Source organism: Stigmatopora nigra, chromosome 7 (genome assembly GCF_051989575.1).
Source record: "Stigmatopora nigra isolate UIUO_SnigA chromosome 7, RoL_Snig_1.1, whole genome shotgun sequence".
In the NCBI taxonomy this organism is placed as follows: Eukaryota; Metazoa; Chordata; class Actinopteri; order Syngnathiformes; family Syngnathidae; genus Stigmatopora; species Stigmatopora nigra.
In genome coordinates, this window is record NC_135514.1 from 13,161,633 (window position 1) to 13,173,985 (window position 12,353).

Here is a 12,353-nt window from a genome sequence, read left to right on the forward strand (position 1 = left end):
CTTTACTCTTGTATCAATACCAGTTGTATCACCGTACTATTCAAAAAAACAAACTTATAAACTAAATAAATGAATAAATAAATCATATTTATGTGGTTATGCCATTCCAATCATGGTTCTACACAGACCCTCCAATTTGTCAGCCTTTAGTTCCATCCAAAATGCTTTAAAAAAAGGCCACGCGGGCCTATAAAAACCTTAGAGATCCACATGGCCATGACTAAAGTGATTTATCCAGTTCTGGCCTGCTCGGGTTTGGTGGCAAAAGAAAGGAAAATTGGTGGTTAGGGGGGCTTACACAAAAAAAAATACAAGTACGAGGACGGGCGCCGTCTGTTCGGGCTGATGAAGCATAGTTTCGGGGGGTAATGTGGGTATGGTGAAAGAAAGCGAGGGTGTAGGGTTGTGTTTTTCCTTCAAATGGGCAGCTGAGCTTCTGTATTAAGAGGCGGGAGGGGGGGGGGGGGTGGAGGGGGGGGGGGGCAATCTTCTTGTCCCGAGTGCCGAGCAGCTGCTGTATTCCGGGGAGATTCTTTTCATTGTAGGGTGAGCCTCAAGTGGCTAAGCTCAATACAAGCGAACTCCCTAACCTAACCCCCCCTTGCCACGAGACTCCCTTGAAAATGTGCAAAAATGGCCAAAGAAGGAAAGTTGGATTCACCTGCGCTAGGGTTTTTTTTACGGAAAAAATGGTTGTGTCGAAGTTTCTTTAGGTAAAAGTAGATTAATCGGGTGTAACTCAAGTTTTTGTATGCAATGGGTTAATAGGAATGATGATTTTTGGATGGGAAATAAGCAATATTTGAGTTAATGTGACAAAAAGTACTGCTTGGCAATGAGTTGTTCTTTGCAGAGGATGAAGAATACATGAGTTGCATGATGTTAGTCGTTTTTGGGCTGTTATGAATAAGGAAAGACAAAAAGTATAGTTGTTTAGGGGGAAATTGAACATGTCAAGCATAGTTTTGAGATTAAATCGGGTATGAATCATATTTATTTCATGCCGTACTTCCTGTCATGATAACTGAACATGATAAGGGCAATTATGAGGATTTATTAAAAACAAAGTTTCCCTAGAACTCATTTTGGGTCGTAGTTATGATAAATTCCAACATTGCGGAATACATTTTTTTGGATGAAATTTGTGTTGCACATTGACGGCGCTAGATGTCCAATTTATTTTGACTGGGAGGGGCAAATAAGGGAATTAGTATAGTTAGTGGAATCCAATGAGTGTCTTGTAGGGATTAAATATAAAAATCATAATTGGTGTATGAAAGGGTTAAAGCAAAATATGACATTTTACAACCAGTTGATATAAAAATGATCATTTAGTGAGAAAATGTAGGCCAAAATAAGGATTTCATTGGCTTGTAACAATCTTTCACGCCACATTTTCCAAACAAATCATTTTTTGGGAGGTATGTCAGAGTACATTTTTTCATGATTGATATATTCTGTGAATTAACAGTCTTCTCAATCAAATAGAATAGTATTTTACATAGCATGCTGAAATATTGTCATCTTACGGCACAATTTGCGATTAAAAACAATCGTTTTTGTTGTAACAATAGCTTTTGGTGTCCACAAACCTGAACTGATTGCTTCCATTGACGCGTATCAACGTCAAAAGGCAGTAAATGAGTTTGACAGTGTCTCCAAACTTGCTTCCGTTTCATCCTACCAATGCTCATGAGGTATGAATATCATTTGATTAAATACAAAAAAACATTTTTGGCACCTATGATGATGACTTTTTCAAGTTCTTGACTTGAGCCTGAATAATTCAGGTTAGGCAGCTTCAGGCCCTTTATTGATTCTCCTGAGAGTTTCCCTTTAAGTGATGCGAGGGGTCCCACCTTCATTTTAGCCGCTGTCCGATGGCGCCAGGTTTCCCGTGGTGTCCAACTGCATGCATTTACAGGTGCACGCCGACACGGGACACTCCGTGTGATCTCTAGAACACCACAAGATGGTTATTCAGAGATGTCCAATCAAGTGGGAGGGTGGCCACAACCAACGGTCATTGGCTAGCGGCCCTCCCATTTAAAAAAGTATCTGACGGCACTCGGACGTTTCGTCGGTAAGTCGTTTGGTCCCCGGACGGTTGGTTGACCGGACGTCCAGGGGACCAAACGTCCGGGGACCAAACGTCCGGGGACCAAACGTCCGGGGACCAAACGTCCGGGGACCAAACGCCCGGGGACCAAACGCCCGGGGACCAAACGTCCGGGGACCAAACGTCCGGGGACCAAACGTCCGGGGACCAAATGTCTGTTCGACCAAACGTTCGGGGACCAAATGTCTGTTCTACCAAACATTCGGGGACCAAATGTCTGGGGACCAAATGTCCGCGGACCAAATGTCCGGGGACCAAACGTTTGGGGACCAAACGTTTGGGGACCAAACATTCGGGGACCAAACGTCTGGGGACCAAATGTCCGGGGACCAAATGCCCGGGGACCAAATGTCTGTTCGACCAAACATTCGGGGACTAAACGTTTGGGGACCAAATGTCTGTTCTACCAAACATTCGGGGACCAAACGTCTGGGGACCAAATGTCCAGAGACCAAACGTCCAGTCACGGGATCGGACAGGTATTTCACTCCACAACAGAAAAAACAATGGGCGCGATTGGACGTCTCGGCGCCCGCTCACCTGAACCAGCTGAGCATGTGTCCAGCGTGGCCGCCATGGCGACAGTTATGACACCAGGTGAACCAATTGTTGAACTGGGCCAGTTTGTTCTCTCTGTTCAGGTCGACCTTGTCGTCGGATTTCCCCGTTCCTGCGGAAAAATAAGGGAAGCGCTCAGGTTTTGGTTACTCCGCCCCCTCGCACTTTTTTTTTGTTTGCCACCCACCGGCGCAGCTGGAGACGGGCGTGCCCATGTTCATGAGGCACAGGGCGCAACGCGGCAGAGGTTTCCGACAACCCGGGCAACTGGTCACTTTGGACTTGGTGGGAGAACCGCTGACGCCGTACTGGCTGAAGCCACGCCCCTGATGCGGCATGGCGGCGTAACTGTACGAGATGGACTTGCCGCAGAAGTTGCAGCTGACGAATACCTGTGGAGGATAGATGAGGAGATAGCGAAATTCATTGCAAGAAAATACAGTATGTCCTTTCCCATAATGCTATTCGCCATTTCAGGTTTTAAAATAACAAGGTCAAGGAAAAATTGGGAGTTTTCACCTGCGCCAGAGGTTTGGAGCTGGGGTCAAGTTTTCCTCGATGGATGTCAAAATCGGCCCGTTTGTGCCAGAACCTCCACGCGTCCAGCAGGTTGCGATAGTTTTCAATCCAGCCCTGGACTCTGGGGTCCTTCAGCACTTCGCCTGGGGAACCCTAATTTGAATTTAAGTAAAGGCTTATATGCGAGAAAATACGCTGAACTAATAATAACGAAATAATTCAAGTGTTACTTTTAGCATGCAGAAGCTAGCCGTCTGGACGTCTGCGGTGCGATCCACGTAGCTTTCCATGAGGTCCACGCCGTCCTTGGTCAGGCCCGTAAGCAGAATTCCTTCCAGGTTGCCGGCTTCCTTCATTTCACCGGTTAGCTTGTCTACGTAGCGAGGGAGCTGCGGCAGAAGACGTCAAAACGGGGACGGTTGAAGGGCGTGTTTTGTAAAAATTTAGAGGTTTGGCGAGATTGAACTGTAGTACCTGACTGTCGTTGAGGAACATGGAGGCAAAGGCAACTCGGTCGCGAACAGCCACGCTGCTTTCGTACTGGAATGAAGTATATTTCAATATTAGATGTATATGTATGTATAAGTATATATATGTAATTATATGTATATATATATATATTGTATGTATATGTATGTGTATGTATGTGTATATGTATATATGTATATATGGATATATGCATATATGTATATATGTATGTGTACATGTGTATATGTATATATGTATATATATGTATATATATGTATATATATGTATATATATGTATATATATGTATATATATGTATATATATTTATATATGTATATATATGTATATATGTATATATTTATACATGTATATATCTATATATTTATATATATGTGTATATGTATAGATTTATATATATGTGTATGTGTATATATATGTATGTATGTATGTAGTATTTATGTATATATTTATATATATATGTGTATGTCTATATATGTAAGTATGTACATAGGTATGTAGTATATATGTATGTATGTACATAGGTATGTAGTATATATGTATTTATGCAGTTTATATGTATGTATGCAGTTTATATGTATGTATGCAGTTTATATGTATGTATGTAGTTTATAGGTATGTATGTATGTATGTATATATGTAAATGTTTTCCATTTATAAAAATAGAGGAGACAATGTCGTTTTTTTAGGGGATGGAAAGATATTTGCGTACCAGCACGCCATCGTAGGACCCCGGCTCGCTGGTGAGGAAGGCGAACATGACACACAGGTAAGGGTTGTTGAGTTGCAGCCTGAGCGACCCGCACATTTCCCGCCATAGCGAGGCCTTCTCGTCTGTGTACCCCGACAACGCCATGGCGACCACGTTCAAGTTTAAGTCACCTGCGACGAAGGATGGAAAAAAATATATTAGTAATCAAAACATGTATCTTCCCCTTTCAAGAAATCAGGCCTAAAATGGCCGCCCGAACCAAAATGGCTGCCTTCATGTGTGTTTTCTAGCGTGCGTGAGATTGTTTTGTGTGTAACATTTGAGTAAGTGAATGTTTATCTTTGCAAGTAAGTGAAAATGACGGTAGGCAGAGGTCATGGAATTAAACTTAACTCATTGACTGCCATTGAGAGTGATAGATGTCCAATTGGTTTGAACTGGGAGGGCGGCAGCGAATGACCATTGGTTAATTCGGTCTCTATTAGTGACAAAGTTATCTAAATTTCTAGCACTAATGAAAAGAACCAGATAATTGGATAATGAGGTCAGAGGTCAAAGGTCATGAATATGAGATTATGTTGTGATAACTGAAAAAGTATGTAATTATTATTAAACTTGCAGGATGTTGCTAAAATGAAAAAGAGGAAGTTTAGTTGTAATAATAAATGGAACAAATGATTACATAAGAATATATATATATATATATATATATATATATATATATATATATATATATATATATATATATATATATATATATATATATATATATATATATATATATATATATATATATATATATATATATATATATATATATATATATATATATATATATATATATATATATATATATATATATAAGAATAGGGTTATACTGGCATTATAATATACATTAAAAAATTAAAAAATATTTAAAAATGCTGCTACACAACTTATATTCTTTAAAAAACTAGACTTTAAAACATTTTACACAAAAATAATTATACATTTTTATTTTAACTCATTACATGTCAATTTCTCCTCAACCTATTGTCTCTGCTGGCCTAGCTAAAAATGTAAGAATAAGATTATACTGAGGGATTAAAAGTATTTTTTAAAAGTAGTAGATAGTATGAAAAATGGTTGCCATAAAAATGATATTCTTTAAAAAAAAATAAACCCACAATATCACATTTCTACATAAAAAAATATTACTTATTACCCATTACATGTCAATTTCACACCTATTGTCTCTGCCGACCCTCCCATTCTAAACCAACTCGTCATCTTTATCTCAACAGTGTTGCCTTCAGGGTCCAATTTTTTTGGTCCTTAATAAAAAAAACAACAAGCCGCCATTGGCTCTATTGTGTAGTTCCGCCGCATGTGACATACGGTCCATTCCCCAGCTTTATGCACTTAAGAGCGACCGTTAACGGGTCTTATCTAATGACGCGGGCAGCTGCTTGCCCTCAGGAAAGCCTCATTAGCGCACACAGTAGAAAAAAACATCTGACCTACATGGACAAACCGGCCGCCCGGTGGCGGTGAGTCAAGAGCGCACGTTTTTCATAAAAATCTCGCAGCGCCGGACGCATTTTTCGGGAACTTGGTTTCTTTCATTGGGTTTTAGGATTCGGGCATTTTTTGGGTTACAGTGTTCCCTCGCTACTTGGCGCTTCAGCTATCGCGGACTCAGAGCTTGGCGGATTTTTTTCAGGAAAAAAATAAATAAAAAATGTAAAGATATTAAGTTAAAATGATAAATGACATCATTTTACAAGAGGGGGGAACAAAATATTCAATAAGAATTAATAATTGCATGAAAAAAAGGCCAAAAAATGGTCAATAACAGAGTTCAGGAATCTAATTGATGACGTCATGGCGCATCTTCAAAAAAACAATGTTCACAACTCCCAATAACGATGTTTCTTACGTGCAAAAAAACTGCAGAAGATCCTCCATACGGACTACTATGATGTTTTTGCTTGGTGGTACTTTTGTACACGTGTTATATGTTTCTTTAAGCATTTTTGAAAGGGCACGCCTACTTCGCGGAAATGCACTTATTGCGGGGGGTCCCGGTCCCCATTAACCGCGATAAGCGAGGGAACACTGTATTTTACAAATCCGGTTTTGATAAAAACATGGAAGGGAAAGGAGGAGTCTGTGTTTTGTAGAGCGACTTGCCCAATTTCCTTTCAAAACAGCAGGATATTGCGATACAATTGCTTCACGGTTTATTTATAGATGGCGGTTTTAGATGAAGACATAAAGATGGATGACACATGGATGGAAAGCGAAGTTTGGGGGGGGGGGGGTGAGATCAATGGAGGAATGTTTTGAATGTCAGTAAAATTAAGTTGGGAGGATGGAATTAGATAATAGGGATTTGGAAATGAGTGTGTTTTTTCCAAAAGTACACAAAAAAGAGAAAAAAATGTAGTATGAAAAGCATTGATGTGGATGAGTTGCATGTTTTGGATGGCGATTTTTTATTGGATATGCTTTAGAATAACAAAAATGGCGGATAACAGGCTAATTGGGCATCTGTTGTTTAGATACTAAAATTATTAAAGCATAAAAATAAGAACAGAATTGGCTATTTTTGGTCAAAAAGAAAAAAAATATTTCAATTAAATTAAAATGTGGTTAAACTACCGTATTTCCCGGACTATAAGTTTCATTTGTTCAGATACTAATATTATTGAAGCCTAAAAAAGAACAGAATTGGCTATCGGTGGTCAGAGAGACAAAAAAAAATGAAATTATATTAAAATGTGGTTACCTACCGTATTGTCCGGACTATAAGTTTCATTTTTTTAATTGTTTTGGTAGGCCTGCGACTTTTATTTTTGTAAATGGCACAACAGTTGTTGTTTTTTCTGGCCAAGTCTAAAAAAAATAATGTTTTTTTTATTTTTTTTCCCCAAAATGGCGCCATCAAGCCAGTGGCAGTAGCTCTGTCCACTTTTATTTGTTTTTGTTGTTTTACAGGCCCTCCATCTTTTTTTCAAATGAAATTTTAATTCTTCTTAATACATTCCTTTTGACTTGACTTTGTACTTTATACTTTTAATGATGAGTGATGAGTATGTTCATACTTGAGTCCTTTCTTTCTGTTTCATATGTACTGTTAACGGATGCACTTTTTTATATGTATCCTATCTTGTGCTGACCCGGCCCATCTGTCAAATTTTTAAAGTCAATATGGCCCCAGGGCCCAAAAGTTTTCCCACCCCTGGTCTAGTGCGACTTACAATCCGAAAAAAACGTATACTTATAGTCCGGAGAATACGGTAATTTGAAGTCATACTCACCCTTGTCGGCCATGGCTCCCCTGTTGAGAATCTGGATGGCCCTTCGGATGTCCAAATTAAAGAGCGCCACGGCGGCGGCCCTCTCCCATTCTCGCTCTTGTTCCAGCGAGCGTAAAAATGGCTCCACGTCGGCGTCGGCCGTCCGGGCCGTCCAGCCGCAAAGGCGGAGCGCCAGGCCGCGTTCCTCGCTGTGGTACCGCGTGGCCTCCGTCTGCCGCTCCGAGCCGCTCCAGCATTTGCGGCTCTCCGTCGTACCTGGCGAGGGACGGGAATGAGGTTTCTTGGAGTATGGATGGAGTAGATGTTGGCTTACCCGAACTGGTCCTGACGATGTTTTTGATGCCAGAGTAGGCCGCCGCCTGCTTGTTCGCCGGTGTTTTTGGTTCCGGGTCTTCGGCGCATTGCTTCATATGTGGGACTTTGATAGGAATGGTTACATAGTACTTGGAGATGAGATTATTTGAAAATATGTATATATGTATATATACACATCTATGAAATGGCCTATTTTTTTGTATAGTTCAGAAGTGATTAATCATTTGAAATGAGAAAAATAGTCACATACATAAAAAGTGTCAATGAAGTTAATGGCAGCGAATCATCAAATGAAACACTGAGTTTGACAAAAGTACTTGTAAAACAGTTTAGAATTAAAAAATAAAGAAGCAGGCAGGATATAAAATACCTCACTTTTTAAAATGAGTTAAAAAGGTTAAAAATGTGCTTTTGTTAACATTGTATAGATTAACAAATACTTTTGTCTGGATAGTTTTTCTTAACTGGTCATTTAATGATTTTTTTTTGTCCAGTTAAAAAAGATATTCAAATAAACAATATATATATATATATATTTTTTTTTTTTAAATGGAGAGCTGAGGAAAAATGTTTTTGGTTCTTTGCATTCACTATTAAATATAGATATATATGTGTGTATATATATATAAAATATTTAAATAAACAATATACTTTTTAATATATATATATATATATATATATATATATATATATATATATATATATATATATATATATATATATATATATATATATATATATATATATATCATATTTATATAATTTAATAAATATTTCTTCCTGAGCTGTCCATTTTTTATATTTTTTGATATTGTTTATTTGTATTTTTATTTTTTTAATTAAGTTTTTGCTACCCTGCACTCACTACTAAATATATATCTAAATAAATAAATATTTGTATGAATAAAAAGCCTTATATTACTTTCCCAGCTAACCTATCTCAAAACCACTTTGTCTATTCATGTGACTACAAAAAAAAACATCAAATGAAGGCGACATTAAAACTTCAACAAACGATCGACTGTTTGTATCTCCATTGATAAGAGCACTTTCCCCTTACATAACATCTTTAAAAAAATCATTCTTGAATTGAAAGTGCACTATCAATAATCATAAATCATATAATTACTGATAATAAGTGGCAATACTTTAAAAAAAGGATATAAAAGAGGTCAAACCACAAAGACTTGAGCTGCGAATCGCTTCCTCCCGCCAGCAGGTGGTTCCGCCACACCTGTACGGTTTCATGGCCGTAGCGGGACAGCGCCCTCTGGCGCATCTTGGTGGCAATGTCCCGTTCCAGGACACCCTGAGCGCCGTCGGGCCCGTCTTCGGCGCATTCGTATAGGTGGCGCCCACACGCCCACATGAGCGAGGCGGTGGAGCTCCACGCTAACGAGATGCGTTCAAAGACGGTGAAGTCGGTCATGGCGCGGTTGGCGGCCGAGACCACCACCATGCGGTTCTGCCGGGACGGGTGCCAGGCGAAGGTGCCGATCAGGCCGTCGCAGGGTTGCACGCTACGCTCGATGATGGTGGGTTCTGTCTCGTCGCCGATGGGGGTGGGGGTGTGTTGCATGTCGTAGAGGCGGATGATGTTGCTGTCGCGGGTTAGGGTGGCGAGGAGGCCTGTGCGGGTTGGGCACCATGCCACCTGATGGACATGAAAATACAAAAAAGTGGTCAACAAAATTGATTTTGTGAGATATAGTGATATTGCATGGGATGATTGGATTAAAATTGCCCTGAATTGAGCTTTGCGACTATGTTTTTGGGTGGAAAGAAAAGTAACTGGCGACTGCAATTTCGCGTATGTCCACTAGTGGGCATGAGTAGGTCATTGTACATAACCATTGTATTAAAAGAATTTAGATGCTTATTGTACTTTAAGAGTGTTTTAATGACTAAGAAATGGACGAATTTGCTTTAACTTTGAAATTCTAGGTCTGGAGTTACTTTTAAAAAATATGAATTGTTCATGGCAAGGGTGGTTTGTGGGCCGGACCATTTTAGATATAATGTTTAGATTTTTTTTAATGATTCGATTAAAAGAATTGGATTAAAAGCTCTGAATATTCAGTGTTTTTTATATATCTAAAACAATGTTTATTTTAGCTTTTTTTAAATATATTTTTTGATTTTACAAAATATTTTTTGAACTAAAAACAGAAAACTAAATGATTAAAGAATGACAATTATTGATTTAAAAGGGGGAAAATTAGGAAATTTAATATACATCTATACCTTTCATTTTAATTTGATCCTAAAACAGAAAGTCGGCACTCATCATTAACTTTCCCGGGCCGCACAAAATGATGCGGTGGGCCAGATCTGGCCCCCGAGCCACCACTTTGACACCTGTGTTTTATGGCTACCTTGTACTACTCTGTTTCTATCAGTATACTATATAATTATTAAAGTATAATTGACTATGACCAACATGGCTAATTTGATGTTAATATTAAACAAAAAACGTGAATTTAAAAGTTGGTTTCTAATAATAATAAAAAAAAACTCGAAAAAAATGAAATTGCGCAACATTTCCACCACCTAGCGTACATTCTGGGTATTTTTTAAATTGTTTTTACCTTAGTTAGAGGTTTAGGCTGCTCAGTGAGGGTCAGCACAGGTTTCTCAAACTTCCTCAAATCCCAGATGGCTACCTGACCCTCAAAAAAGGACGCCACCCGGTCAGGAAAATGCGGATCCACTGTCACCCCCTGGATGGCTTTAGTGTTAACAAACGTCTTCTGGCTTGTATTCCTCAAATCAAAAACAGCCAAATTCCGATGCATGCCAGCCAAGAGAAGCTTTGGGTCCCGAAGAAGCCAACACAAGGACAAACATGCGTCATTTTGTCCCAGTTCGTACAAAGGCTTGGTCACCACCGAACCGGGGTCCACATCCGAGGATGACAGTCGGATCTTCTCAGCCGAGGTGGCAACATCCGGGGAAAACTTCCCGCTGACATCCCAAATGAGTACCGAGAAGTCGGCGCGGTGTTTGTCCAAACCCGCCGCCAGTAGGTGGCTATCCACCGGGTTCCATGCCAATGTGTTGCATTGTCGGGCGTGCCTGGGTACAAATTCTTTACCCACGAGTTCTTTACACGCCGAGTTGTGGTTCTGACCCAAACTAGTCAACGCCACCCTGCCATTAGCCTGTCCCACCGCTAGTAGGCACTCTGGTTCTTGTTTGGGGTACCATGCTACGCATTTCATGTAAGGTGTGTCCGAGTTAATGGCTAGCAAAGTAGCGGCTGTTTCCCCGGAGAGAGGTAGCGTACCGGCTTTGACCTCGCCCCCGCCACCTGCTGGACCGATGCGGTATAGGCCCAGTTCGGAGTCGCAGATGACGTAGCGGTCCGGGTGGTGTGGGGACCACAATATGTCCGGTTTGGAGCCGCTCATGATTGACCGGTGAGGAAAAGATCCTCCTGTGGATCTGCTTTATGTAGGAAAGCCTACCTAGGTATGGGAAGAGAATATTTTAACATGAAAAGGTTGGAAATGTGAAAAATTAAATTGCTAAAACATTATAAAATGGGGATATATTACTCATTCCAATTCGTAGGATTATATAAAGGGCTGAAGTTATTCACTAAAATGTGTTTCCAACTCAGTTAATAAATGTAGTACCTTAAATACCCTCCAAATATGTGACACATTAGTGCCGAATTCCGACTCGAGTTAATTTAAGTAAATGTAGACACTTAAAAAATGAAGAGACTTACAAACATCAAATTTATGACTGCAATTTTCCAGCGCAAAGTTATAAGAATACTTACAAGTTGTAGTTTTGTTGGCATGCTAGCAACACAAGGCTAATCACAACCGGAGTGGAGTTAAGAATTTTGATTATGAGCTTTTGTGCAGCTGTGTAATAATTCTATAGCTGTAGTTTGCAATTATGAGTAGAATTTACGTTTAACTTCAATGCTTAAACTGCATAACTATTAAAACTTAAATTTGCACATGCATGGGCGGTGACGACTTACTTCACTCGTAGTATTCTTGTTGTGTGTAACATGAATACAGGTCCGTAATTGAAATAATACTGGTTCAAAAGTTCCCCTCCAATTTTTTTCTCAAACTAGATATGGTAAACCAATGCGAATGAATGTCGTCACATGTCGGCCATCTTGTGTCAGAGCCGTTGGTTAAAAATCATTCTAGAAAACGGAGCGTGTACTTTGAAATGGTCAATTTATTCATTTTCCGACAGCATGAAACATAACTACATTCTTGCGTTTTGAAAAACATATTTATATATCCGTTGAAACTGAGTAAATTAAGGCGAGTTCCTCATTCTGTCGGCTACTATCGATCTGCTGCGTTGAAAG

The 12,353-nt window shown here is 39.5% G+C and overlaps 1 protein-coding gene across 2 annotated transcripts; it reads right to left on the bottom strand.

The window, feature by feature from the left end:
• Positions 1–1,312: 1,312 nt before the first annotated feature.
• On the bottom strand, positions 1,313–12,104 carry mios (missing oocyte, meiosis regulator, homolog (Drosophila)). Of its 2 annotated transcripts, none has more exons than XM_077721025.1 (12): positions 12,009–12,104; positions 10,600–11,478; positions 9,172–9,665; positions 8,010–8,104; positions 7,697–7,951; positions 4,395–4,564; positions 3,671–3,736; positions 3,427–3,585; positions 3,197–3,349; positions 2,865–3,069; positions 2,660–2,789; positions 1,313–1,957 (listed from the first exon to the last, which is right to left on the bottom strand). In XM_077721025.1, exons 2-12 carry the CDS (start codon positions 11,419–11,421, stop codon positions 1,867–1,869), a joined length of 2,640 nt encoding a protein of 879 aa, XP_077577151.1. In that variant the 5' UTR covers positions 11,422–11,478; positions 12,009–12,104; the 3' UTR covers positions 1,313–1,866. The 2 variants fall into 2 exon arrangements, with proteins under 2 accessions (XP_077577151.1, XP_077577150.1); XM_077721024.1 differs by lacking the exon at positions 12,009–12,104 and adding an exon at positions 11,799–12,002.
• Between the last annotated feature and the right edge of the window lie 249 nt (positions 12,105–12,353).